Raw genomic sequence first — 27,671 nt, 5'->3', positions numbered from 1 at the left:
ACTTGTGGCTTTGAAGGCCTGGGCTGTTTTTCTTTTCCTTCTGGAGTAGCTGCGATTCATCCTGTTCGATGGAGGGAATTCATCCCGTTTCCGAGGCCAACGGGAGGAGCGAGCGGGCGGCCATGTTGTGCGGGGGGCGGGGAGGGAGGAGCCGAGATGGCGGCGGCTCCCTCACACGCACGGCACAAGATGGCCGGGGAGCAGCGGCAGCTCCCGCACGGCTCCCGGGCGCGCTGCCCGCCGCTCGCTCGGGGGACACCCGGCCGGCGCCCCGGGTGCAGCGCTCGAGGGCCGAGTCGGGCCCGGCACTCTGGGGGCGAGCGGGGCTGCCGAGAGGGGCTGGGACGGGCGGGCGCGAATGGCGCCGGGGCTGCGGAGCGCTGCCCGCGCCGCTCCCTCGCCGGGCGGGCGCGGGGCCGCCCTTGGCCGCGGGAAGGGCGAGCATCGGAGCAGCGCCCCGTCCTCGGGGCCCCCGGTGCCGGCCAGCGGGCTGCTGTTCGCCAGGTAAGTGCCGCGCTCCTCCTTGTCCTTTGTCCTTGGGAGGGAAACCAAAATGTCCTCGGAGCCGGGAGGGGAAGGGGGCGCTGCCTCTGCCGGCCCCCCCTCCCAGCCCTCGCCGCTCGCTGAGGGGACCCGCGGGAACTCTCGGGGACCCCCGGCCGTGTCCTGCCCGTGGGGGGTGAGGGGGAGCGGCGGGACCGGGGGAGCCCCGGTGCCCCTCGGCGGCTGCGGCGCTGCCGTCCCGGCCCTGCAGCACCCGCGGGGGCCGCACGGCCCGGCCCCGATGCAGCACCGAGGGGGCAGCGGCGGGGTTTGGGTCCCCGGTGCGGCCCCGGGCACAGGGGGGGCACTACGGGAAGCAAAGGTAGTTACTTAACTATGAGTTACAGGATAAGGAAACGGAGGAGTTTGTGTGTTACGTGGAAAGCTTTTAAAAACGTTTCTTGGGTGTCAGGTTTGGTTTTAGTGTTCAGTTGATGCGTTTTTCAGAGACTTGACATCCAGAGCAATGTGCTCTTGAGGGTTTCCACCTTCACTTGAACAAAGTGTGATTGTTTTGCAATTGCCCACGAAAGCTGAGAAGGAAGAAGTTGAAAAATGTCAGCAATTGTGTTGCCCTGTAAAGTGGAAAACTGAGACCTTTTGAATTTCAGTCAAGGAAACCATTTCTCAAATGACTCTTGTGCCAAGAGCAAGCTGGTGGGAATAGACAGCAGGGAGTCCAAATCACCTGGTTTAGAGGTTGTGAGATGGGATTTGGTGCTCAGGGGTTGATACCCCTGTGCTAGCAAATGCCTGTTTGCTGTCCCTGTGCCTGTGTTCCCCTGAGGGCAGAAACTGGCAGCAGGGTGGCTGCAGGAATGCCCAGCAGTCTGGCTTGCCTGCACTGGCAGCTGCCTGGCCACAGTCACCAGGCAGCAAGAGCCCCTGGAGAGCTGAGTCTGGCTTTTAATAATGAAACCACACTGTCAGTCGGTGCTGCTCATGTTTCTCCAGGCAGAAAATAACCTTTCAAGCCCAGAGTTGACAGGCCCAGCCTGCAGGGCCGTCTGGCTTTCCCTCACTCTGGCAAGCTGACTGCTCCCATCTTCTGCACCAGCCTTTCCTGGCAGTGTCTTGTGCTTCTCCCTTGCTTCTTTACAGCCCATTTCAATTCTCTTTGCCATCTCATTGTGTCGGGGCTTGTCTCTTTGTCTCGCTGTGTTCCTCCTTTTCTCTTCAGTTTCCCAGGAAGGCCAAGGGTCTGGTCTCCTCTGCTGGTGTGCCCATAGGACTGTCTCCCCACAGCTGGGCTTCCCCACTCCACCTCAGTCTGTTAGAAGGGCATTTCTTCCTTCCCCCATGACAATGTGCTGGTTTGCCTTCAGGTAGCACATTCTCCCTCTGGAACAGGGCTGCGTGGCTGTGTGCAGGCAGAAGCAGGCAGATTCTCTGGGCTTGTTGAAATGAGGGTGACTTGGTTCAGGTGTTCTATCTCCATACTGCTGGTGCCTGACCTTCCTTCCCAGCAGGCACTGCCCTACTGCCTCTGGCCGAGCTGCTTTGCCCAGGCAGAGGGATCCAAGTTCACCCTTGTGTAGCCTGTGCTTGTACCTCCAGAGCTAAAAGTCCTTTGGGAAAGTGGTCAAGGAAGGCTGTCACCAGGGCACACCCAGGTCTCCTCCTGTTTGCACAAGTGGCAAAATCACCATTTTGTGTCTTTCCTGCAGGTTACTCGGCTGGTGAGGGTCACCATGGACAGCTCACCTTATTTCAAGTTGGTCGGCCCCGATGGTGTGTGCCATCAGATCCCACCGGGCTCATTTTGCACTATAAACATCCTTTTCACCCCTGAGGGGAGCAAGGTGAGTTGGGAGGAACGTTCTCTCTAAAGCCAGGGCGTTTGTTGCACACTGGTTATAGCCCAGCCCGTGCTGTGAGGTCGGCTCTGGGCTGGGGGCAGGCAGCCTGGAGCTGGTCACACCTTGGCACAGCGTGGTGCTGCCAGGCCCTGCAGCTGGGCCTAGAGGGCTGTGCTTTCCCTCCGTGCCTGTTCTTGAACGTTCACGGGGGAAGAGGCAGATGGAACAGCAGGGAAATGACAGGGAGGGGTGTTGAGGTTTAGCCATCTCTAGGTTCAGTGGAAGGGATTTAAATATGGAAAATACCAGAGGAACAAAAAGATGATCCAGAGAGCTTTATTCTTTCCCATTGGAATGGAGCAAAACTGATGCTTTTTCACATGCTCTGTTCTCCAGCCTTTATTAGTATGAATTAGTGGTCATTTTGGGGGTGGGAGAGGTCAATTCATGCCCACAAAGGGTCATAGAAAACAGCCCTTTTTCTTCTGCCATGAGGATGGCACTCAATGCCCTCAATGCTGTGCCAGTCTCTTTTCCTGCAGGATCATTTCCACCAGCTTGTCTGCAGCAGTGAAAGGGAAAAGGTCTCTGTGCCAATCCGAGCCATTGGTGCCCGCCCAGTCTTGGACTTCCCTGCCCAGCTGGACTTCTCGTCGTGTCCAGTCAACCACAGCACCCAGAAGACTCTGCTGGTTCACAACATCGGGAACCTGGAAGCCTGTTACAGCCTCAGCACTGAGAGGTAAAGCAGCTCATCTGTCTTAGTGCAAAACACCTTTGGGTGATGGCAGAGTTGGGAAAGAGTATCCCAAAGGAACCAGAGCATCCGAGCTGCTGCACTGCAGCCACAGCTGGAAAGGGGCAGGACGTGTGGGGTCTGCTGTTGCTTCTAGTGTTTTAAGCAGGATGCAAGCCCTGAGCTTTGTCTCTCCCAGATTTCCTGGGGACTGCTGGAACACGTTAGTGGTTGGTCTGCACCCTCCTGAGCACCACCACCTTCTGAAATGGCTGCCTCCCACTGTCAGCCAATAAACCCACTGGGCAGAAGCACCTCTCACCTGAGCTATCCCAAAGCACTAAAGCACTGATTTTTGTGTCTGTCAGGCAAGAGCTGTTTACCTGGTGACAAAGCCAAATTGCTCCTGTTAAATCCAAGCTGCACCAACACATTTGCCTAATGATTTCCCTTGTTTCTCTGGTGGGCCAAGCAAACAGTTACCAGCCTGGATGACACTCCAGAATCCCAGACTGCATGGCTGGGGAATACACAGAAACCTCCTGTTCAGCTCCCTTGATGTGCTGCTCTTAATGGCACTTCATTTAGCTGGGATTGAATCCTTCAGGCTGTAAACAGGACCCTCCTTTTGGGTATTGTGTCCAGGTCACTGTATTGCTCCAATTTGCAGTTGCACTCCTTCAGAGTTTTCATTGTTCCTTTTCTTCCAGCAGCTTTCATTGAAATGTGATAAAAGGTGCCCTTTCTTAGGCTAAACCAGGATGTTTACAAGGGGAAAAACAACCCCAAACAACCACACTGCAAATTAAACTCATTATTCTCTGGTCTTCAAGGAAGACTTTATTCTCCCTCTTGATTCCTAGGCTGTAATCTCACAGGACAGGTGAGATGCCATTTGTATCTCTTGAATGAGGTTTAGAAGGGACTGGAAAAGAGATTCCTGAGGCAGTCAGTGTCAAGTTGTGCATGCAAATAGCTCTTAACCCTCTCTGTGCTCTTCCCAAACCATTCTCTGCTGGGATTGCTGGCAGTCGGACCCTTGAGCCTCCATGCAGAGTATGGGGGAGATGAGTTCATTTCATCCAACAGGATTTTCTGAGGGCTGCATCTCCTCCAAAGAGAGTCAGTAGCTGTTTCTGATGCTGTGTGTTCTGTCTGTCTTCTGCTGACTGTGGTTGCTTTGCTCCTCCCTTGCACAAGTCAGCTGAAGTGAACTAGACTGCAAGTATCGTCCCCAAACCTCCCCCAAGAGTCCTGATGTCTCTCTTGGTCTTGCAGCCCTTTCACTGCCAGCCCAGCCACGGGAACCCTCGATGTTGGTGAAGCCAAGCAAGTGACAGTGGAATATCACCCGCTGCAGACCGGGCACCATTGCACATCCCTGGCAGTGCACTGCGACAGAGGTGAGTGCTGGGCACTGCACGGGGCACTCACCCCGCGTCCTTCCCAACAGCAGAGCCCTTTCTAAGCAGAATAACGTTAGACTTGCTCTGCAAACTACTTGTAGAACTGTTCCTTTCAAAGCCTCCGTGTGTTTCAGTGCTCAGAAGTGAGCAGAGAAGGGGCCAAGGCTGAGTCTGCCCCTGTCCTGGATGTGCTGTGTTGCTGTGTGCTGGTCCATCCCTGGGGGGACCCTGGTGCCAGCATGGTGTCCTCCATCCTGCACCCCCACCCCAGTCCTCTACCAGCACTCCCCACTGTCCCAGCCACCTGAATTCCCCCTCCAGCAGCACCGCCCCGTCCCAGCTTCACCGCAACGAAAAGTGCAAACTAGTTAGTGTTTAGGGGGTTGATAAAGTGGATAAAGCCCTCAAACAGGGATGAGATTTTTGGAATCCTGTTTTGCTGGGAGTTGCTGAGTGGAGGAAGGAGGAACCTTGATTCTCCACTGCAGTGTGGATGTGCAGGGCTGAAGTTGTGTTCCTGGACAGTGCTGTCTGTGACATGTGAGCTTTCCATCCAACTCTCTCCAACGCCATGTGTCTCTTGCTCACCTCTGTCCCCTAAGCTGCTTCTCTGTTGTCTTGCCACAGACCCCTTTTCTATGTTGTCCTTTACACATACATGTCATTTCTGTCTAAGAACATTTTCAGGCCCTCGGGTTCCTGTTGGATGACAAACCGTGACAAATTGTCCCTTATTCCCATTTCCCAGGCCATTCATGCTCTCCAAACCTCTCCCACCTGTCTCCCATTTGATTTCTGGGTTGAGGAACCCCATTCAGTCTTCGTGTAAAAGCTGCTCTGTACTTTTAGTCTGTCTCTCTGCCCTTCTTTCTTTCAGTTCAAATGCTTCAGCTTGGTGTTTGAGATCAGAATGATATCAAATATTTCTAGACTGATGTGGCCATGGGTTTGGACAGGGAGCGGGACTGGGAGAGGCAGGAGCCCCGTGGGGTGCCTTCAGGAGCCCCTGGGCTGTGACTGAGTGGGGCTCCTTAGAGTCACCCGAATGAATTTGATGCAGAATTGCCTGGGATCTGAGTGGGTCACCTGAGCACACCTGACAAATCTCACTGTAAATACTGTCACCTGGGGACAAATCTCTACAAACCCACCCAGAAATCAGGTGCTTAAGGTGGTGTCCAGGACATCCTCACACTGTACCCACGGAGCTGTTGGGATTTGATAAATGTACTGATCCGTGGAATTACTTATCCAGCTAAAAGCTGGACACTTTCTTCTGTTACCTGTGGTTTGCTCTGCTCCTTGTAATTCCATCAGCAAGGGAGCTGAGCAAAGACTCCTCTTTGCTTTGTTCCAGGTGAAGATACCCACACCAGACTTCTTGGAAAAGCTAAGGACTTCAACATCGGGCTGGACAAGTACTCTCTGGAACTTGTCAAGCCACAGAACCACGGCCATCCACAACAGAAGTAACATCACAGCCCGATTCCAGTGGAAGGCTTTTGCTACTGAGGCAGAGGAGTATCCACAGAAGATCAGGTTGGTCTGAAAGATGCAGTGACATGCACTGCCCAAGGGTAAAACTAACCTATGGCCTCAGGGGGTGCTTGTGCTTTTGAGTGCTTTAGGGTGTTAGGAACAAGTAGGTGTTCCTGCAGAGTTTGCAGGGCAGTCACAGCTCGCAGTAAGAAGCGACAAAGTTGTTCAGTTCTCAGCTCCGGAGAGGGGCAGTTTGCCCAGAGACAGGGGGACCAACCAGCAGCACGGGAGGATCATGTGGCCCTGTCCTCCCTTTTGAAGTGCTGTGGCCTCCACCTTGAACAATGTCAGTGACCTCCAGAGCCACCGAATCAGCACATAATGGGGGACACACAGTAGGCCTGCTGGGCAGCCTGTAACTCCAGAGTATCCCAGCCAATGGAGAAATGGGGAGGGACCTGTGCTCCGGGCAAAGGAGATAAAAGAAGCTGCAACCTCCACTGAGTTGAGAGACCTCCCTGAGGTCTGTTCAGTGAACTCTCCCTTTTATTAGAGTAAAGGTTTATTTTTTCAGTTAGCTCCTCTGTCTCCTGGCCATTTATGCGAGTTACTTCTGTACAGTCCCTCATCAGCATGGGAGGCGAGAGTGGCAGTGGTTTTGCCATTCCACATACTCAGGTCTTGGTTCAGTGGTTGTCAGGGGTCCACTCTGGGGGTCCTCCGAGGCGAGTGCCCCCTAAATCAGTCGTCCTATTTGTGACCCCGCTTCTTGCACTCGGGCAGGTATTCCCTTGTTATATAACACAAGGCAGTGGAAGGTGGGGGTGCAGAGTATCAGGGCCTTCTGGCACGTCATGGGGAAATTACTGTCTGTTGATGGAGGTTGAGCAGAGGGTTGCCACCTCAGTGGCTGGATGCCCTCCTCATGCCCAGCACTGCAGGTCAGCCCTGGAGAAACATTTCCGAATGTGGTGCACAAGGAGCCAGCCATAGCCAGTATTTTTGGGGCAGGGAGCCAGCCATAGCCAGTATTTTTGGGGCAGGGGGCCAGCCATAGCCAGTATTTTTGGGGCAGGGAGCCAGCCATAGCCAGTATTTTTGGGGCAGGGAGCCAGCCATAGCCAATATTTTTGGGGCAGGGAGCCAGCCATAGCCAGTAGTTTTGGTGCCGGTGACAGTGTTTGTCCAAGGCTCTGTCTGTGTGCAGCTGGTAATATCCATGACTGTACTTCCTTTATAACTGTGTTTGAATTTGGCTGGGTGAGGGTGCTGTCCTGTTTATACTCCACTGCCTCAATTTGCTCCCTATGGAACCTTCTACTTGTCCCCCCAGTTGCCACCTGCAGGTTCTTCACGGCCAGGGGACTGGAGTCTGAGGGGGGAACAGTGATCTGCCAGCTGGGAAGCAGCTGTTCCTTTCTCATCTCTTGGTTGTGATCTTAAAACACTGGAATGATTTCTGCTGCAGCTACCAAGTAACGGAGCAATTAACTGTGCCAAAGGTCTGCAGAGAAGGCCAAAAGGAGGAAAACAAGAAGGTGGTTCAAGGCTAGATGTCCCCCTCTCAGGGCCTCTGTTTTCATGCCTACAAAACCTTTAATGTCACTGAAGAGGTGCCATGCCTGAATTCATCAGTTGGCTTTGAAAGTGCTCTGGGATGCTCTGGTGGAAGACAGTGTAGGGAACAGGGCACACAGGGTTAGCTTATCCCTGCAGGTCCAGAAGGGAAGAAGCCAAGAGTGATGCTGGTAACCTGCAGCTGAGAGCCAGCTTCTTCTCCCCTTGCCAGGGAAGCCCTGCAGGCAGTGGGGGGGGCTCCTTGATCTTTATCTGTCTCCCCCAAGCAGCTCTGTGGTAGGAAGAGTCAGTTGAGGTCACTGGTGGGTTCTCCCTCAGTTTTGGCAGTGGCTCTGAGCCAGGAGGTTCTCTTGAGGGCTGCTGGCTTTTAAAACCTCTCCTGAGCTTGTAAGTGTGGAGTAAAAGCACCTGCCCTGCGAGTGAACGACGAGTGATCCTCTGAGCCCTTTGGGAGCCCGTGGCTTGAGCTCAGCCCCTTGCTGGGGAGCTGCTGCTGCTCCTCCCCGAGCGCTTTGCTGCTTCTGCACTTACACTCAGCTCTGCAAATCAGCGGCTTATTAAATGACCTGCTGCCTTTGTTTCTCCCTGTGGCTGCAGGCTGTGTCACAATCTGTCTCGGCCACCCCAGGAGATAGCAAAGGCTCTTGTGATGAAGCGCTATGAGGAGCTGGACCTTTACGACCGCGAGTTGGAGAAGGAGACAGCAAAGATTGAAGCAGACCCCATGCTCTTCTCAGATGATGTTTTCACCATTGAGCCCTTGGTAAGTAATAGCTGAGAACCTCCTCCTCCTCCACCCCCTCCCTGAATGAGGTCACTCGGCAGATCCCCACCTCAGCTGTCTCGATGTGCCCTGAGAGAAGACATGGGGTTTCTGGCCAGGCTGGAGAGCATGTTGCAAAAAGCATTGCTACCCTGTGGGCTCCTGGCAGGCAGCAGGAACCTGCCTAAAGCTGAGCTCTGCTGCAAGGGCTCGACGTCAAGGGAGCTTGGTGCGTGTCCTTGCAGTGTCCAGAGGGGTCGGTTACTGTAGGAAGGGGCACAGCTTACACGTGATGTGTGGGGCTTCCCAGAGGGTGTTGGAGCACTGTCAGTTCACAGACTGACCTGAAGCGAAAAGGAGGCCAAATTCAGCCCAAGGTCATGGAAATGCCAAGCCCTCCCTGGAACCAGGACTTACAGCATGTCTGAGTCTCCCTTCCAGTGTCATCTGGGAGCCTGGACACAAGACTTGGAAATGGACTTTTTGAGTTCTATTGCACACAGGGACAGAAAATCTTTTTCTGTTTCTGCAAGCAAACCCCCATGTCCTTCCATCAACCAGAGCCCTGATTATGAGTATTGGCACAGCGTGAGATGAGGAATCCCTGCTGTCTGCGCAGTGCAAAATCCTTCCTCGTCTTGGAGTAAACCCTACAATAATCCCAGCCTCTGCTTTCTTTTAAAAAAAGTGAAACTAAGTTTTTTCTTTCCAAGGAAGGGGATCATGTTCTCTTCTTGGTGACTCCTATAGCCCATCTAAGGCCAAGAGCCACCAGTGTCAGCACAAGAGCAGTTTCACACCACTGTAGCTGACAGCAGCACGATGTGACCAAGCGCTTGTGTCAGAGCAGTAGGAATATTGTAGCGTGGGGGCTGATCAGCTGAGCATTAAGAGCATCCTGCGGTTGTGTTGAGCTGGTTTGGGAGTGTTGTTCACTCCTTGCTCTAAGTAAAGGCTTACAGATTGAAAAGAAGAAATGTGATACTGGAAGGTAAATGGTTTGCTGTCTCTTTCTGCTTTAGGAGGGAGAGGTTGGGCCACATTGTTCAGCTGAAATCAAGGTGTTCTTTAAACCCCGAGAAGCCCAAGTCTACAGAAAAGTGGCCTACTGTTCCATCTCAGGTACGGCTCCTTCTCCTCTTTCTCTTACCCACACACAGTGAGGGGGAGGTGCAAATACTCTTCCAGCCCACTGAGCTCCCGTGGAAGTGCTGGGAAGGGTCCAAGGTCATCAGGGCAGTGCTGGCTCATGTCCACTGTCCCTGCAGCTTCCTGGTGGTCTCCCATGCAAGGCCAGGGCTCAGGACACTGTTCCCAGAACAATCCAAGCAGTGCATGGATAAGCTCTCATGCCACGGGTTTGCCAGTATTTCCTCAAAGGCCAAAGAGCTACACAGCAGAACAGCTTTAGGGCACAGGCACTAAGCCCCTCTAGAGCACTGACCTCCAGGATGGCTCCTCATTCCATGGATCCATCATCAGGCAGTAGGAGCTGAGGTAGAAATGTGCTCCCTGAGCCCGGATCACCTCCCACTGCCCAGACAACAGCAGACCAGAGGTGGCTGAGCCCTGCTGAGCCCAGGCTGTCTGCAGAAGGACCACCCCTGGCCAGCACCTGCTTCTCTCCCTGTGTGGGAATTGTCACCTTCTGGCTCTCAGGCTGAAGTGTGTCCAGGTGGTGGCCACTGGGCTTGCTGTGCTCAGCTTCCAGGAGTTCTGTCAAGTCCTTTTCTGGGAGCAGTTATCATTACCCCCCACCCCGAGGTGGTGGCTTTGCTGTGCCCGCACAGGGGAGGGAACACTCACAGAGCACAGCGTGGTTCAGGTTCCCCTGTCCTTCCTCTCTGTCTCTGCATGGTGCTGCTTAGTGTTTTTCACCTTAAAGTGGGAGATGGCTGCCAGGTTTCCATCCAGGGAATACTCTGGGTTTGCCCATCTACGAGAAAGAGGTGGGAGGCCCATGGTCCTCCAGCAGCCAGGCTCCTGTTCTGGAGGGTGCTGCAATCCCCTGACCCAGCCACCCTGTTGCCTTCCTTCCTGCTCCAAGCTGATAGATACAAATGTCATGAAACAGCTTTTTATTTAGACAGTAATTGTGCAGGGATAACTCAACAAATGCCATCTACAGTAATTACTCAGGGCTCACGCTAACAAACTCTCTTCTTGCCCACCAACTGCTGTCGTTAGAGCTGTGGAAGGAAAGCATGGATTTAAAAAGTTGCTCCCAAGGCATTCCTTGTGATGTGTGAAACTGTGCATCTCTGTTTGTTGACATGGTCAGATGAGAATCGTGTTCCAAGCCAGTCACCGAAGCACGGGGACATTCTGTCAACAAGATGCTGAGTGTCAGAAAGCAGCAGAAGCTGAAGGCTTTGGCAACAAAGCCCTGTGCTGTTGGGCCACTGCCCCCCAATTTAGTTGGAAGCCAGGCAGCAATGTCCAACTCTTTGCAAGCTTTGTCCCTTCACTGAATGGGTTTCAAAGCTCCTCCAAGTGTGTGAGAAGGAAATCACAGAATCATAGAATGATAAGGGGTTGGAATGGCTCTTAAAGATCACCTAATCCCCAACCCCCCTGCCATGGGCAGGGACACCTTCCACTAGCCCAGGTTGCTCAGAGCCCCGTCCAACCTGACCTTGAACACTGCCAGGGACAGGGCAGCCACAACCTCCCTGGGCAACCTGTGCTAGGCTCTCACCACCCTCCCAGGGAAGAATTTCTTTTGTATATCTAACCTAAATGTCCTATCACTGCAGAAATCATGTTTTAAACTTGGCATCGCTTTTTCAGGGTGCAAACTGGTGGCTAAACGGGAAACAAGCCCGAGGGGTGGGTTAGAAATTGGAAGGAGCTGGTCTCACCCATCTCAGAGTCAGGGACTAGCACTGAGGCAGCCTGGAAAAAGCAGGATAAGAGAGTAAGAATTACTCTACTGAAATGGAAATCTCTCCCCAGGCCGTGAGACCAGGCTGCCCCTGCACCTCACAGGGGAAGGCCTCGAGCCCTGCCTCCAACTCAGCTCTGAGGAACTGGACATGGGGAAAGTTTTGGTTGGAGAAGCCTACAGCTACGAGGTGAGCAGCAGGGGCTGGGGTGGATCCTGATGGCTCCTGGGGCAGAGGGGAGCCTGGTGGACCTGTGGAATTTCTGGCAACTTGGGCAGTTGTGAGCAGGGAATATTTGTCATACTAGTCAAATCTGGGGGGTTTCACAGAATCTGGATCCTTTTCCGGGGCCTGAAAGGTGTTGTCTGAAGGCCCAATTCCTGCTTTTTGACAACCGCCCTTGGAGATCAGCTGGGATGCTTTCTGCAAAACAACCCCTCAACACATGAAAGCAACACTGGGTCAAAAAGCTGAAGTGTTCAGAGGCTTCTGTTCCAGCCTCAGACTCAAGGCACCTTTGTGCTCGGGCTGTTCAAGAGCAGCTGGAACAAACTGGCTGCGTTTGAGCTTGAGTCCACTGCAAGAGAGAGCAACTGAAAAAGGTGGAAAATGAGGCACTGCATCATGCCAGACACTTCCAAAAGCTTTGCCATGGCAGGAAAGGACACACGGAGTTGTTTTCTTACTAAAAGATTGTGCTCTCTCTTCTTTTTTGATGCTGATACTTTAGTGTTTCTCACTATCAATATAGTAATTTCATTAGATGAGAAAAGGTGAATGAGTAGATGATACTGTTAGTGCTGTCCTAAGCAGCTACGCTGCAGGTAAACCTCAGCTCAGCATGGGATCCCCAAGTGCAATTTGTAACACAGGTAACACACGAGAGGAGAGTAGTTTTCAAGTTTCAAGGCAGAGGTTGAATATGGGAATATTTGCAAGAGCAGCTGCAAAGCTACAAAATGAGGGACATCCCTCTGCTTCTGCCTCAACTGTTCTGACAGGTTTTGCCAGGCTAACAACTGGGGAAAGAATTCCAAAGCAGATGGATAAGTCCATGGCAATGGCAGGGTTTCCCCATGGCTGTGTAGAGATGGGAGAGAGCAACTCTTTAGAATAGGTGGAGCTGCTGTGCACCTCACATTCATCCTTTCTTGACATGTCTGGCTGAGCAAGGTCTAAGAAACTATCAGATTAAAGGAAAAATACAAGAACCCAAATGATCTACCCTAGCAGAGCTGGGGAGAGCTTCTGAAGCTGGTGATAGCACTGTTCTGAGGTGTCTTCTGCACGCAGTAAACCGGTTGGCTGCCATGGAAGCTGAATGTGTGCTGCCCTTGGCAGGGCCGGGCACCCCTGGAGCAGCAGCAGCAGCTCTGTGGGGGTTCATTACGTGGCTGCAACTGCCCCACGTTGCTCCTCAGGCCAGGTCTGAATGAACTTGGCGATGCTGGCCAGGAGTGACCCGCTCCGTGTCCCTGGGATAACCCAGGAGTGACTCTGCTTATGTGAAGTTATCGCTGCTTTGCATGAAAACCCAAAGGCAGAACTTGTCCTGTTGTACTTTTTTGGCTTCTGCCACGTAGCAGCACATGGCATCTTCTGCCTTTCCAGGGGTTAATCGTTTCTTAGAAACAACTCAGCCTTCTGTAAGAAAGGAAGTTTGCTCATGTCTTTCCATTTTGCTTTCTTGCTGCTGCAGGCAATGCTGGTTAACAAAGGAGCTATTGATGCTCCCTTTGAGCTCATCCCTCCAACCACAGCCCGTGGCTCCTGCTTCACCTTTCGGCCCCAGCAGGGCATCATTCCACCCAGTGGGCTCCAGCCTATCCAGATCTCCTTCAGTTCCACCACCCTGGGGGAGTTCAAGGAAGAATTCCATTTCAATGTGGCTGAATGCCCTAAGCCTGTGACCTTGACTATCAGGTGAGGAGGGCTCTGGGAGCTTGGTGGGCACGTCTGTAGCTGTCTCTGGGTAATCATCTCTCACCTGCCTCATTTGGTGGTGGAGCAGAGAAAAAAGGTGTTGCCCGAGGTCTTAGTCTTGGCTCTGATGTTGGCATCCCCTCAGTGTGGGGATGCCTTCTGCCCAGTGCAGGTGCCCAGGAGCTGGAGTGACTCCTTCCTGCAGGGACCTCCCTCCGCCTTGGCCGTGGCAGGCAGTGGGAAGGCATTAGTTTTGGGCAGCTGCTGGTCTGGGATGTCCCCTCTGAGCGCCCAGCAAGGCCCCCAGGGCTTTGGAGATGGGCCAGCCTGGGTGACTCTGCAGCCAGAAGAAGTGGTTCTAAAATCCTCTGTTAATGATCTGTGCCAAAGGGGCAGCAGCAGCCTCACATCATCCCTCGTGCCCAGGCACAGGCACAGGCTGTGCTCCCGGCTCCTGTGCAGGGAGTGCTCTGGGACCTCCTTTCCACAGCAGGAAGGGACTGGGGTGGGAGATGGGGAGCTCTGCAGCAGCAGGGACTGTCACAAGGACTTGGGCATCCTCCCATGGGCTGGTGCCATTGCAAAAGATAATCCTCGCCCAGCAATGGGGAAAAGGGGTGATGAAGGAGAGGCAAAGCTCTCTCCTCAGCACCACAGCAGCACGAGGGCTTGTCCCAGCTAGTCTGAACCACGGGCTGGTGGGGTAATGTGGTGGAGGCAGGAAAGCTGATGCTGGGAGCTCTGGAGCTTTGGAGGTGGCTGTGTCTGGGCTGCTGTTGGGAGGCACTGAATCAAGGTAGTAAAGAAACAAAAGGAATCTGCAGTCCATTTTACCAGGAACATCAGGGAAGTGGATAAAACATAACAAAAAGGTTATTACTTTGCAAGAGAAAAGTAGTGAGTCGGTCTTTCTCCTAAGGCAAGGGCACAGAGCCATCTCTGGGTGTGTGTACAGGGTCCTCCATGGGGCCAGCAGCACCTCGGGGGCATGCCCTGCCTGCCGTGGTGCCCTGAGCCCCATCAGCAGCTGTTGGCTGCCTCCTGTGCCCACGGACGCCGTGCTGAGCACAGGGTGCGGGGCTGGTTCGACGCCCACGGGGCTCTGACACCAGCTTTGACCCACCTGAGCCGGAAGGACGGCCAAAGGCTTTGCAGTTCCCTTTAACCAAGCCGTTGTCTCCTCTGTCCTCGTCCTCGCAGGGGCCACGTCACCGGACTGAGCCTGCATTTCAGCACAGGTGGCCTTGACTTCAATGACGTCTCCTTTGGTGAGTGTTCCCTGGGCTTGGAGGCAGCAGGAGGGATCTGTGCCTTGCCAAAACGGAGCACTTGAACAGAAGAGCATCTGTCACTCGTGCCCTTCCATGGCAGCCTGCAGGGTGTTAACTCCAGGGCTGCTGGTGGCATTTTGCCATCGTGAGATCCGAAAGGACCAAAGGAATAGAAAGTCAGTATTTTCTGGTGTCCCTCGTAGTCTCTTCTGCTCCAATCTCCCAGTCCTTGCCAGCAAAACGACTGTAAAAGTCCTCGTCCCAGGAGGGCCCAGGGGATGGGACTGCAGGAGAAGGGAGCTTAAGCCACGTACCTTTAGTGTGGGATGTTAATTAGTGGTGTGAGGGCACCTCGTTATCCCTGAGCAGGTCAGATGCCCCAGCAATAGCTCTGTCTCAGGCACCTGTGTCCTCAGAGCCGTGGGCTTCTTCTTCTTCTTCCCCAGCAGAAGCCCAGCTCTGCTGACAGAGCTTTTGGCTGAACATCCAGAGTGTCACCATTGAAATGCAGGTTCTGGTTCTCCATCTCAGGCTCACAAAAGGCTTTCTACTGAGATGATCTACAGTTTAAATGTGAAATCAGTCGTGGATTGACTGAAGGGCCATTATCATTCTGCACCCAGGATGCCTCTGTGGAGGCTCCCTGCTGGAGTCACTGCTGGAGCTGGGCAGTGTCCCTGTTGATGGGCACGGAGAAGCTCCCTGCTGTGCCTGCAGTTGGTTTTCCTCCCCATCTGGGTTCAAGTGATGCTTGGTAAGCAGGTCCTGGGAGATGTCTCCTCCCCACAGAGCTGGCCAGCCAAGCCACCTGTCCACTGCAGAGCAGGCTGTGGGCTGGTGTCCTGGCTCTGCAGGACATCCCCACCAGGTGTGGCTGTATCCCTGGCTTTCTGTTACGGGAAGCAAGTCTCAGAGCATAGTTTCATCCTACCAGGATATTCACACCAGAAGTCACGAGGTGCTTGGTGCCTACATGGCCATTTGTGTCATTTTCCTAGGCTTTCCTCAGACCTTGTCGTGCCACCTGATCAGCACCTCCGTGGTGCCCATCACCTTCCACCTTCGCATCCCTGGGGACGGCCAGGGACAGCCCAGCCTTAGGAGCTCTGATCAAGTGAAAGACAACGCTCACCCCTCCTGGGAAAAAGGCACACTGGCTCCATGTCAGGAGAAGCCAGTGGAGTTCACCATAACACCCAGCACAGGGACCATCCCTTCCCAGGGATCCCAGGAGATCAGGGTATGGGAGGAGTCTGGCCACACATGGGTCAGTAGGTGGGGCTGAAGCCTCACTGGGCTGTGGGAGGGCTTTAGTGCTGTCGGCTCTCAGCATGTGCAAGGGAGGGATCTGCAGTGGTGTGGGAGCTGGGTTACGTGGAATGTTCCTGAAGGAGCACCATTTTGTCTCCAAAACCATAAGGTGAGATCACATGGTCAACAGAAGTCATTCGTGTGTTGGTTTTGAGCGTGACTTCTTTGACTGAAAACAGGCAGAGGAAGGATGAGAACAGAAGGTGGCTGTTAGAGAGATGCCACTGTATAAAGCAGTTTGCTTTTCTTCCCAGTCTCGTTTCTCCTCTCCTGGGGAGCAGAATGAGTTGAGGTCACTGCAGGGATCCCCAGTGAGGAAAGAAAAAACTCGGCAGCCATGAACTGCCCAGCATCTGCAGGAGCACACCTTGCCCTCAGCTTCCTGCTGAAAAGCTGAACTCATTCTGTCCAAGTCAACACATTTCCTTTGCATTTATGTTATTGTAGTCAAATGAAAAAATGGGCCCCTAATTTGAAGGCAGTAGTGAGTAGAGCTTTAGTCTCATTATACATGATTATGTATAATGCTTTAATTTAGCCACCTCTGCCCTGACAGCTGCAAGGTGTGTTTAACAAATTCAGTATTGCCAGAAGGCTTATGTTACTCCCAGAGACTGTGCTCTAGGCATGGGCCAGCAGAAGAATTAAGGCAAAATCCTCCCTTGCCTTACTGCGAAACAAGAACCGGAGGAGACCACACGTGGGTAATGAGCTTTTGGGAGAAGGGAAGTATTTGCTGCTCTTCTCTTCCACCAGGTCACGCTGTGTTCCAATGACGTGGGACAGTACGACTGTGATATGGTGCTGGACGTGGATGGTTTTGGCAAGGAGGTGTTGGCTCTGTGCCTCAAAGCCAGGTACCAGTGCTCTCCTTGCAGCTGCTCGTCCTTCCCCGTGCACCCACCACCAGCACAGTGCCTTGCTCGGGGTTTGCTGGCTGCAGCTCCAGGAGAAGGCTTGCTTAAGAAGCTGGTTCTGCCCAGCTAGGTAGGAGAAGAGCAGTGCTTGGAAAGCAGCCCGTGGTGAGAAGCACCCCTGCTCACAGCCAGGCATGGCTCTGGGCCTTTTTCTCTGGGGAACAGGAATGACATTATTTATTGGCCTGGCTTTTGCTGCTTGAGGTGTAAAAAATTCCCAAGCTCCTCCTGTCCTTCTTCCTGCAAGAGGTGGGCTTGTGCTGGGTTCCAACCACACTGCAGCATTGGTTTGGGACGCAGTGAGCAGCCTGCTGAGAGCTGGGGTCTGGCTCAGTTAACGAGGGCACATGGCAGTGGGAAAGGGGCTCACAGCAGGAGTGGGAGAGGAAAGTAGTCCTTGATGTGGTAGGTGGGCTCAGGTTTCCCTGCTTCCCTCTGGCTCTTTTGAGCATTAACATTCTCAGTTCTCAGACTTAATGCAGATGTTGTTGTTGCTGCAGCCAAATTCCCTCCTGTGGTGCTGCCCTGGGTGTCAGTTTAATGACAAGAGGGATGCAGTTCCCTGGTGCCGTTCCCTCTCCCAGGCAGAGCTGTCCAGTCAGTGCCTGGGCTGCAGTTTTGTAAGGCAAGTGCCAGTGGGGACAGACCTGGGACCTGTGGGGTGCAGCAGCAAGGGAGCTGTAGGAACTGGGAGGATGATCACCCACACCCTATAGGGGGTGGCTCGTGCCCTCAACACTGGCTGAGTTCTCTGGCAGGGCAACAGCACCCTGGGAGAGAAGGGAGTTGTTTTTCCTGAGACACTGGAGTCTTGTGTTCCTTGAGCCTTGGTGAGCACTGACCTTCAATAGGAAGGCTCCCCCAGAGCTCACGGCTCGCTGGGCCTGTTGGGGGAGTCCTTGCAAGCCTCCTTGGGCAAAGGAGGGGCTGAGGCTGCTGTGGGACAAGGCCCGTGCTCTGCCCGGGCACTTGGCAGCCTCTGCAGTGCTGAGTCTCAGGGTTTGCCCCTCCTTGACAAGACGTGTTTGAGTGGAAAGACGTGAAAGGTGATTTATCTCTGGAGGGGTATTAAACATCTGTTGGACAGTGACAAATGTCTTATGCTCCATTCCATGCTCTGCGGGGTGAACGCTCTCTGTTCTCTCAGTATCTCTCATTCCCTCGGGGTCATCTCTTTGCCCAGATGTGTCGTTCCTGAGCTGCGTTTGCTCTTCTCCACCCTCGACTGTGGACCGTGCTCTGCAAAGGTCCCTTGCCAGAAGACGCTGATCCTTGTGAACCCGAGCCCCCTTCCAGGATGCTACAGAGTTCTCCCTCAGGTTTGGCATCTCATCCCCCTCCTCCTCTCAAATACTGTTGAGGGGTTTATTAGGGACAAATGGGGTTTTCATAAGACCTTGCTGGTTTCTAATCAGACTTAAAGGTGTGCTGAGAACAGGATTCTACCTGAATGTAAACTTTAGAAAGCAGTTAAATAGGAACCTACCTGAATATCAACTTCAGGAAGCATTTGAACCTCTTCAGGAAGCAGTTTATATTCTAGTGTTTGGGGTGTTTTCTTGTGAGAGCTCTTAGAAGGTTGTGAAAAGCTGCTGCAAGGAGGCTGCCAGCACAGGAGTGGGTGTCTGTGGATGCAGCAGCTGTTGGATCCCCAGAGGATGCTGAGCCCCAACAATTCTTGCATCTTTTTTTGTGCCTTTCAGCTTTTTCCTGGGGATTTTTAGAAAATGTGTGTGAGTTGCCATTGTGGTAGATGTGAAGGAGTTTAAAGTTTCCGCAAAGGTCCCTCTGAAGTTGCGCTTGATTCCGTCCCTCTAGAGACACCAAGAGGCCGCTGCTCTGTGGTACTCCAGCCCCAAGCCGTGTGGGATTATCCAGGGTCACAATGTGGTGGAGATCCCCATTACAGTTGAAGTCCAGGCAGTGGGTGCTCCTTCCATCCCGGTGGATATCGCCGTGTTCGGGAAGGAGACATCCCCACTGGTGAGTGCGAGGGGAGACGTGTGCCTTTGTGCAGTTCATCCTGGGGGGGTGGAGTGCACAGGGATTCTTCCAGGGAAAGCAGGGACTCGTCATATATGGCTGGTGTGGACAAGGACAGAAGGCAGTGGTGGCATAAGCAGTGTATGCTGGAAAAGAGGAAGAGCGGAGTCCTCCTAGGGGGTAATCTCAGCATATGGTTCATCTAAGCTGAAATCGAGGATCATTTTATTTAATTAGTCTTCCATTGAAAATGCTGGTAACTGTGGAAACACTTTTAAAATGTCATCTCCCTGAACACAAAGGGAGGATTCTGGGAACCTTCAGCTTTCTGTGTCAGAAAGGAAGGCTGATGTTTGAAAAGTGGTTGCAGGGATTTAAACTTAGAGTCAAGCAGATGGAAAGGATGATGTCAAATCCCCTGGGTGGCACCAAACATCTCAAGCCGGGCCATTGCCGTTGTGCATGTAAACCAGTCAGCAGGAAGGCCAGGCAGTGCAGGCTGTGCAGGGGAGCCTGACTTTTAACAAAACACTTGCTTGTAACTATCAGGCTGCTTCCCTTAAAGAGCAGGGTTTCTCCCCACCAGAATAACCAGCTGTTTAACTGCCAGACTGTTTTTAACTACAAATTTCTTGCAAAGCTTTTGCCTTTGGGCCAACAGTTTACAGTTTTTCTGAAAGTTTCCCAGACTTTAATCTTTTTTAATTTGGAAGGGAAGATGTCAAAAGTTTGCCTAACAGGCCAGCATTTTAACTGGAGTATCATATCTGTCCCTAGAGAAATGACTTGAGTGCGATTGAGCTGTTTAAGCTTTCTTAACTTTCCCTGTTGTGTGGGTTTGTTTTTTTTAAATCTCTCTTACCTGCTCCCTGGAACAGCAAATGCGTTTCATGTGCACTGGAAAGACGCCGCTTGTCTACGCAAGTGTGAATAAGATAAACTTGGGCGAGATCCAAGCGATACAGGAGACTTCCCAAACTCTCCAGCTGTGCAATCAGGATCTCATCCCTGCAGCCTTCAGAGCAGAGATCGTAAGTGTCTGTGGGGCTGTTTTCCAGGGAAACTCCCTGGTCAGCAGCAGCCCAGGACTTGGATTTTATATGTAAGGTTTCTGTATCACCCTGTGGGAGAGAGGAGACAAGAGATTCCATCCGAGGCAAGAGGAGCCTGGCTCTGCAGGTGGTTTTAGCTGGGACAACCTTCAGTGAAACAGTTTTCAGAGTTGTAGGAGCAGAAGCGAGTCTGGATTGTGGTTACAAGTTCTCCCTTTATTTTGGGGAAGGTATTTAGCGGTGCAGGTTGGGTTTTTGGAGCTCTGAGATGAAGAGGAGCCAGTGGCCCTTTGCTCCTGAGAGGGCAAGGATTTCCCCGTGGTTTCCTCATACCACCTGCATTTGTTTTGTGCCAAAGTGCTGTTAATGGTAGAGACCAGGGTGTGAGGTCTGGCCTCAAGCTCTGGGTGGGGAGAGGAGTTTCCCCTTCCTGGGGTCAGAGCAGCAGGGCTGTTGCACACAGACACAGCTGCAGGGATTGTGCACCTCTGGAGCCTGTGGCCTCCATAGCCTTGGGGGGAGGTTTGTTCTCCTCCGTGCTGAGTGGGCTGGACTGCTGGAGCTGGTTGAAGCCAGCCCCGACACGGTGGGCGTGGTTGTGTCTGTGGATAAAGCAGCAGGCGGTGGGGGAGAGTCCAGGCTCAGCCTCCTGGGCCAAGGAGGAGGAGAGTGAGTTTTCCACTTGCTGCTTTCCCAGGTGTCTGAGGAGGAAATGTAACCTCCAAGTGAGGGATTTCCAGGGCAGCTTTCTTCAACTCCACAATGAAGTTCTGCTCTCCACCCCTGCAGAGAGCAAGCCACCTCGGATGGGTGGTGCTGGCATGGAAATAATAGTTTTTGCATGCTCATCCCAGGCCGGGACCTGCCGAGCTGTGTCTGTACAGCTGTCCCAGTGGAAGGCCTTGCCTCCCTCCCCAGGGCAGCTTGCAGCTTTCTTACCCCATCCACAGAGGGAAGTCCATGAGAAAGCAGAGGACCAGAGTGGGAAGGCTGGGCCATGCCCACAGGGCAGTTTTCTTTCTGCTTCCTGTTTTCCTGCCCTGCTACAAGCATTTAGAGCTGACTTTTCCAAAGCCAAGGGCTCTGGGGCACCTCTTGGCAGCTGATGCTCAGTGGGAAGCCAGGGCTTTGGTCCTTCAGGGGCGAGGACTTTGGTGCTGGGCTTTTGCTCAAGCGGTTTTGCAGAGTTAGTCTTCAGGCTCTCAGCAGTATCCTGCAGCTGTGTGGCTGCTGTGGTGGGATTGGAGCAGTCGTGGCTTTCTGCAGCCTTGAGCCTTTGTGAAAACCCAGCTCTGCTGTGGGGAAACCAGAAGAGAGAAAGTAGCTTCCCTTGGCATACACTCCAAGAAAAGACTGGGGGGAGAATAACATTCTCCTGAGGAGGAGCATCCCTTGGGTTGGGCAAAACTTAAAAGTCTGTTAAAATGGGTTCAAGGCGGGTAAAATACAGGTTGTATAAGCTCTGCTCTTGCTCAGACACAGTAGTTTAGATTTAGGGAAATGAAGGCTTTACGCTTTTTACCCTCCTCTCTGTAGTCGTTCCTTTTCTCACACCCCACAAGTCACCAGGGTCCATGGTTTCCATCCTAAATGCATGTTTGCCTTGTCTTCCAGGATGGCAAATGCTGGAGTATTGAACCCAGGGAAGGAGTGGTCCCTGCCAAGGCTGAGGTTCCTGTGGTTGTCACGGCAAACCTGGGTGACACAGGGAGATTTGAAGACAGCATGAAGCTGTTCATTGAGAACAGCCTTACCAGTGTCATCCCCATCCAGGCTGTGGGCACTGGCACCACAATTGCCATTGACAAACCGTTTGCGCCGGAGCTGAATTTGGAACCCCAGTTCAAGTAAGAGATCTCTTAACTCCTGCCTCTCCTCTTGGCTCAGCAAGGAGCAGTTATGCTGTAGACTTTCAGGCTAAATCTTTTACAGTGCTCCAGGCCCTGGCTTTGTTTCCCTGAAGCCAGAGCTTCCTTTAGAAACATGTTGTTATGCTCAGGTTCCTTAAATCATTAGAGAGACGCCTCTGCCCGAATTAAGGGGCGAGCGAGACCGTGTGCCAAAGTCAATAGTACGGGTTTTTATTTAACAGTAAATGTGAGGAAGAGAGAGATAAAAAGAAATGGGAAAAAGAGAGAAAGGGGGAGAGAAAGAGAATGACAAAGAGACAGATTAAGTAGAGAAAATATCACCGCTGCATGGATTCCAATGGCATCCCATTGATGCTCTTCTTGTGGCCTTCTCGGTGGTGAAGTGTTCTCAAAGTGATGGTTTCAGTCTGCATCCATTAAGGGAAGCCCAGGATGGTGAGGGAAAAAGCCCATGGTGACGAAGGAAGTCTCTTGTGCTGAGGGAAGCTGTGGAAATACTACATTACCAGTGTAAACCTCTTACTCTTTGCAATAACGACATCAGAAGGGCATCAGACATTGTTTCTGGTCCACATTAAGAGCGGGAAGGGAAGATGGTCTCCAAGCTATTAACGCTTCAGATTGCTCACTAAGAGCACTTGACTGCAGGGAAATAGCAGCTCCCATGACCTTTTCCATCTCTGCTTCTCCTCCAGCCTCGTTCCCTGCGTTTTCCGGTTCAACGTGACAAACAAGGGGCGTCAGTTCCAGCGGCTGTACTGGGGCACAGAAGGTTTCAGCCCCTTTCGACAGCGTCATCCTCTCCCTGCCCTCTGTGTCACCAAGGGCAAAAACGCTTCCCAGAGACACACCACCCCCGTATTTAAGCTGCGGCCACGGAGTATGAATCTGCAGCCAGGCCAGACTATGGAGCTGGTGCTGGAAGGCTTCTCCAGCACTGTCCAGGTGAGGTCCCTGCCAAGGGCTGAGCCTTCCCCATCAGGTCCCCTGCACTGGGGCTTCTCCTGCAGCCCCTTGACATTTGCCTGGGCAAATGAGCAAGGGCCTTCAAGACAGTGTTTAAGGCTACAGGTTTCCATGGCAGCACCAGTGGCTTTCCTTGCTGGCCACCATCGGTTGCTAAGGCTTTTTTGTGATTCCATAGCTACCAAACCCCAATGCTGATCCCAAAATACGGGCTGAAGGAAGTATTGCTTCTTGGGGGCAAACAGGGGGTTACCAGTGTCACCTGCTGAGGCACAAAGGAAGGGCAGAGAAAATAGGTTACACTTAAAGCAGGAGCCCAAGCAGAAAGTGAATTAAGCAAGTGCCAAGTGGTTTCTCTGGAGTAAGCAGAGAGTAAAAGAGAAGCCCTGTGAAGGGAGGGAGTGTCTCACGAGTGCCTTTTGTGGCTATTGGGGTGCAGTGTTAGGGCCATTGGAGCACAGAAGAAATAGGCTGCAGCAGCACAGGAAGAAAAGGGGGCAGTGTCTGTAACTTTGTGGCCCATGGGGGGTGAGGAGCCAACGCAGGGCGTTTGCTGGACACCCTGCCAGCAGCACTGGTGACAAGTGACTCTTGCATGCAGGACGTGGAGGAGAAGCTTGTGTGTGAGACAGTCGTGAAGCCAGAGATAACAAAGAAAGAGATAATCAAGACAAAGGTCACCTGCAAGTTCATTTCTCCCGCTGTGCAAATATCATCCAAGGCAATCACTTTCCGTGTGGAGAAGGTAAGTCTCTGGATTGCATCCTGGCATTTAACAGCATGGCTCAGCGAGAGAGCTCGTGGGGGGGGGGTGTGCTTGTGTTAACAGCCCTCTTTACCCTTCCTGAGGCACTTTGTAAGGTAAGTGAGGATGTTTTTAGAGATGAGACTGGTTTTTAGCTTCCTCAAAGTAGAATTGTGGCTCCAGCCGCACTGCTGAGGGGGACCGTGGCCACCTGGAGAGAAATGCCAGTTTCTGTGCTCACTGTCAAGGGAGGTTTTTGAGGATCCTCCAACGCACGGTGAAGTAGGGAAGCTGGGAAAACCAGAGATTCCTGTGAATTCCTCAGGCTGATGAGGAAAAACCTGTCATCTGCTGTGTGTCTTTGCCTTCTCTGCTGTTGGCATGGATGCTCTATGGTATAGCTCTATGGTACAGCTCTGTGCATTTCCCCAAGCCTCACCTGCTTCTAAGGACCCACACACGTCCTGCAGCTGCAGTGATGATGCCACCGAGGCAAAGCAGGTGCCCTTTAGTCTCTGGATCCCAACTTCTGCATCATCATTCCCTGAGCATAACAACATGTTTCTAAAGGAAGCTCTGGCTTCAGGGAAACAAAAATGTTGCATTTTTTAGTTTCTGTGGTTTCGGGTCTCTCCTCAGGTTACCAGGCTTCCACGGAAGCACCGAATTCTGGGAACGGGCAGTTTGGATGTAATGAGCAGCTTTTCAGCTCTCCCTGATGCCTGCTTGTGCTCTGCTTGATGCCACACTGATTTATGGAGTGCTCTGGCGCTGCAGCTGTTTGATATCAGTACATCCAGAACTAGTTTCCCAAACTCTGGTTTCTCTGCCCCGTGCAAGAAGCCCACCACAATGCACAAACAAGAAGGAGCTTAGGCTGATCATAGCTTGGAGGTTATAGACACCATGTGCCTGTGGCAGAGGCAGCAGGACACACATTGCAGAGGGACTGTTGAGGTTTCTGGCTGGCCACATGTTCATGGAATGTTCAAAGCTGACCTTGGGCTGCTGCAGGATCTCCACGAAGGGCCAAATCCTGCTTGCTTTTCTCTTCTGGCTGGCATCACTGCTTCTAGGAGGCTGCTGGAGCCAATAAGGCTGTGAGAAATGACTGTATGTGAGGGAAGATCATCTTGTGCTGTTCTGCCCAAGAGAGGAGACAAAACTGGAGACAAACGTTCTGGGGTCACTTTCTGCCTTTGATCTTGTTCAAGCAGCTGCCTCCTCTCAGGAGCCTATTCCCTCCTCTGTTCATGGAAGTGTTTCCTTGTCTCCCAGGGGAGGCTGGGGTTTCGAAACATGTAAAGAATCAGCTCTAGGGAAAAATGTCCTGGAAGGTTTAGAATCAAAGAAAAAGAGTAAATAGAGATGTATGCACTTCTGAGGTTGAAAAATGTGAAATGCGTTGGAAGGGGAAGGAGGTCTGTGGTTCCTTGAGGTTGTTTTTCCTTGTCTCCTGTTTCTGTAGCACCCCGATGATGTCCTGACTCTTCAGTACAAGCCTCTATCTTTAAAAAACACCTGCTGCCTGCCATTCCACCTTTTGCTGGACTTGGAGCAGCCGTTCCTAATCTGTGATGCAGACCATCAGCCCCTCCCTGCAGGGGCCCAGGTGAGCAGCCAAGGACCCTCCTGCCAGTGGGCTTTGAAGAGGGAGGGCTGTGGTGGTGCCCTTCTGTTGGGAGGTCCTCGAGTCAAGAAGTTTATTCCATAGAGTCAGCAGTGGACTGGCCTGAACTGTGAACTGAGTCAGCAGAGCTGCTGAAGGAAGCAAAAACTCATCTGAATTGGAAAGATCCCTCCTGGCTCTTAAGATACAAGGGGAAGGGAGCAGGCAGCCAGGTGTGGGCAAGCCATGCAGCAGAGGTGTCTCCTGGAGAGCACCCCAGCTCTCCAGCAGCCATCCTCTTGTATTGCTGCTGAGCACAGAAACAGGAGCCTGAGAATCCCCCACCGGAGTGTGGTGCTTGCAGTCAGAGCCTCCCTTGTAAAGAACTGAAGGGTGGACTGGGAAGGCCGTGCTGGGGTCACACTTGGAGCGTTTACGGTTTTGTGCTGTCAGACCTTGGGACTTCATCGTGTGGGTGACTGACACTCCTTGTCTCCTTGCAGCCTGTGAAGATGGAGGCAGGGCAGGAACTTCATCTCTCCATCGGCTTTAACCCAGCCTATGAAAAGGATCCGATCAGCTGGGTAGCAGAGAAGACTATGAAGATCCAGCTGGTGGAACATCCTCATGAGGAAGAGATCACCGTTCGGGGAGAGGTCTACTTCCCGAATCTCCGTATCCCGACCAAAGCGCTGGACTTCGGTTGCATCGCGAATGGCGCAAAACAAGTGCGTTCCCTGGAGATGACCAACTGCAGCCCAATTCCTGCCCACTACCACTGGTCATTCCGGGTGAACAGCAAGGAGTACCTGACAGGGTATGTGCACCTTTGCCCTCTCCTGGAAGCTCTGGTGTCCTGTTTGTACTTTGCAAAGACCAAAGCTGTTTGCCTGGCATCTGACAAACTGCTTTTGACTTTCCCTTGTGGAAATAACACCGACCAGCCGTGCTCAGGCTGGATGCTCAGGGAATAGGCGTTTTCCATGAGTTTGGTGCTGCTGTAGTCCCCCTCCTGGTTTCCTCTGGGAAGGAAAGCTGGTAGGGAAATCTGCTTTCTCAGACCTCTGTGGCGTGAGGCAGTGACCACCTTGGTGAAGGGCTCCTAGTCCCGCCTCCACAGTGCTGGTGGAGGCACTTTCACAGCCCTTTGGCCCCTCTGCTTTGGAATGGGTCCTCTCTGCGAGCAGAGAAACTGCTCTCTGCTCCTTGCTACCTTCTCTGCATTCCCAGCCTTGGCCTGGAAGTGCTGGAGGATGCCCAGAAAGTCCCAAATTACGTCACAGAAAGAGCTAGTTAGCACCTGAGCTGATGCTGAACATCTTGCTACCTTCCCCTTCCTTCTCCTTTTCTGAGACACCCCCTTTCTGAGCTCATCACACCTGCACCCACCCAGGGGCTGCATCCTGACGAGGAATTGCTCGTGCAGGTGTCCCTCCCTCCCACTGCAGGTCCGCGATCATGGTTATGTTGTTTTCCAGGTTCATACCTTCCCCACCTAGATTCAGACCCCAACCACAAATGGCCAGGTTCGGCTGTGTTGAGTGTGGGCGTTATTCAAGGAGGTACTTCAGGCCTGGAAGTGTGCGGGAGCCAGCCAAAGCCCCGGAAGCAGCACAGGACTCTTCCCAACAATCATCACATTCAGCAAACTGCCTGGAAACAGAACAGAATTCTTCCCAAGAGTCATCAGATTCAGAGAACTCCCTGGAAACAGAATGGGATTCTTCTGAAGAGTCATCGGATTCAGAGGGCTCCCTGGAAACAGAGGACGATTCTCCTGAACAGTCACCACATCCAGAGAACTCTCTGGAAACAAAGCAGGACTCTTCCCAAAAGTCATCACATTCAGAGGCCTCCCCGGAAGCAAAGGTGGGTTTTCTTGTGCACCTGCCACTTGTGTTGCCTCCCCCAGCTTGCTACCAAAAAGCCGTGCTCATGCTGACCTCCCCTTTTGCTGCCCTGCTGTTCTGTGCCCTGAGAGTGGGCTGGGCAGCAGGGCCAGTGGCTGGACATGGGGTGTCTGGGGAGGGAGAAATAGGATACTTTTCTTTGAAGAAGCCCACTCTGATCCTACAGACCTATGCTGAGTTGGGGATTTTTTGGCTTGTTTTCTTTACAATGTAAAATGAGGCTTTTCTGCATCATGATGAGAAGGCTCCCAGTTTCCTTCCTGTAGCAAACCGTGCCAAATCCTGATCTCCATGTACCCCCTTCCCAACCCAGCTAGAGCACCCGTTTTCAGGTCTCTGCCTTCACCCATGAGCCGGCATTGCAGTGACGGCCCCAGAGCTGCCCTTTATAGAGTGAGACTTGGCAAGGTGGCTGTGTCCTGGAATGGAAAGTGCCTTGTCTTCCAGGTGCCACCATCCACTGCTGCAGGGCCTCGGAGCTCAGTGGAGACGAAGGGGTCTGGGCAGTCGGTGGAGGCAGAGGCCCCTGGCTTCAGAGCGGAGGAGGTGAGTGGGAATCTCTCTTGCTTGCACGTTTTCAGCGTGGCAAGCAGGTCTGTTGCCCCCAGAGCTACAGAACTCCCTCTGCAGCACCCAGGGAGGGCATTGCTCCCCTGGTACCTCATCAGGTGCTCAACAGGATATTTTTCAGGAGCTTTTGGTGTAGCACCTTGAGAGAGCAGCATGTAAGTCAGAGAGAGAGGGAAAAGCCTCAGGAGTCAGATGAGCTGGGCTGGAGTCTTCCCCTCAGCTCCAAGAGCTCTCACCTCTGAGTCTCCTGCTTTTCTGAAGGCAGTAAAAACCGGTTTTAAAGGCAAGTTCTGCAGCAGAGAGAATGTCTTGCTGCCAGGAGACATCCCAGTTTACTTTAATGTCTGGTATTAA

General features: G+C 52.8%; 1 protein-coding gene across 1 annotated transcript; it reads left to right on the top strand.

Moving 5' to 3' along the window:
* The first annotated feature begins 2,257 nt into the window (after positions 1–2,257).
* LOC108642411 (hydrocephalus-inducing protein homolog) lies at positions 2,258–27,671 on the top strand. Its single transcript, XM_029958509.1, has 22 exons — positions 2,258–2,345; positions 2,870–3,084; positions 4,357–4,481; positions 5,842–6,023; positions 8,139–8,304; positions 9,327–9,426; positions 11,260–11,378; positions 12,889–13,112; positions 14,313–14,380; positions 15,382–15,623; positions 16,451–16,551; positions 17,795–17,930; positions 18,430–18,594; positions 19,473–19,625; positions 21,261–21,493; positions 22,213–22,462; positions 23,085–23,228; positions 24,697–24,840; positions 25,341–25,654; positions 26,316–26,706; positions 27,195–27,293; positions 27,579–27,671. Exons 5-22 carry the CDS (start codon positions 8,191–8,193, stop codon positions 27,669–27,671), a joined length of 3,090 nt encoding a protein of 1,029 aa, XP_029814369.1. The 5' UTR covers positions 2,258–2,345; positions 2,870–3,084; positions 4,357–4,481; positions 5,842–6,023; positions 8,139–8,190.

Source organism: Manacus vitellinus, unplaced genomic scaffold (genome assembly GCF_001715985.3).
Source record: "Manacus vitellinus isolate BGI_N305 unplaced genomic scaffold, ASM171598v3 ctg7180002433612_pilon, whole genome shotgun sequence".
NCBI classification, from domain to species: Eukaryota; Metazoa; Chordata; class Aves; order Passeriformes; family Pipridae; genus Manacus; species Manacus vitellinus.
The sequence above is the reverse complement of the archived record's forward strand: the minus strand, read 5'-3'. Positions and strand labels throughout refer to the sequence as shown.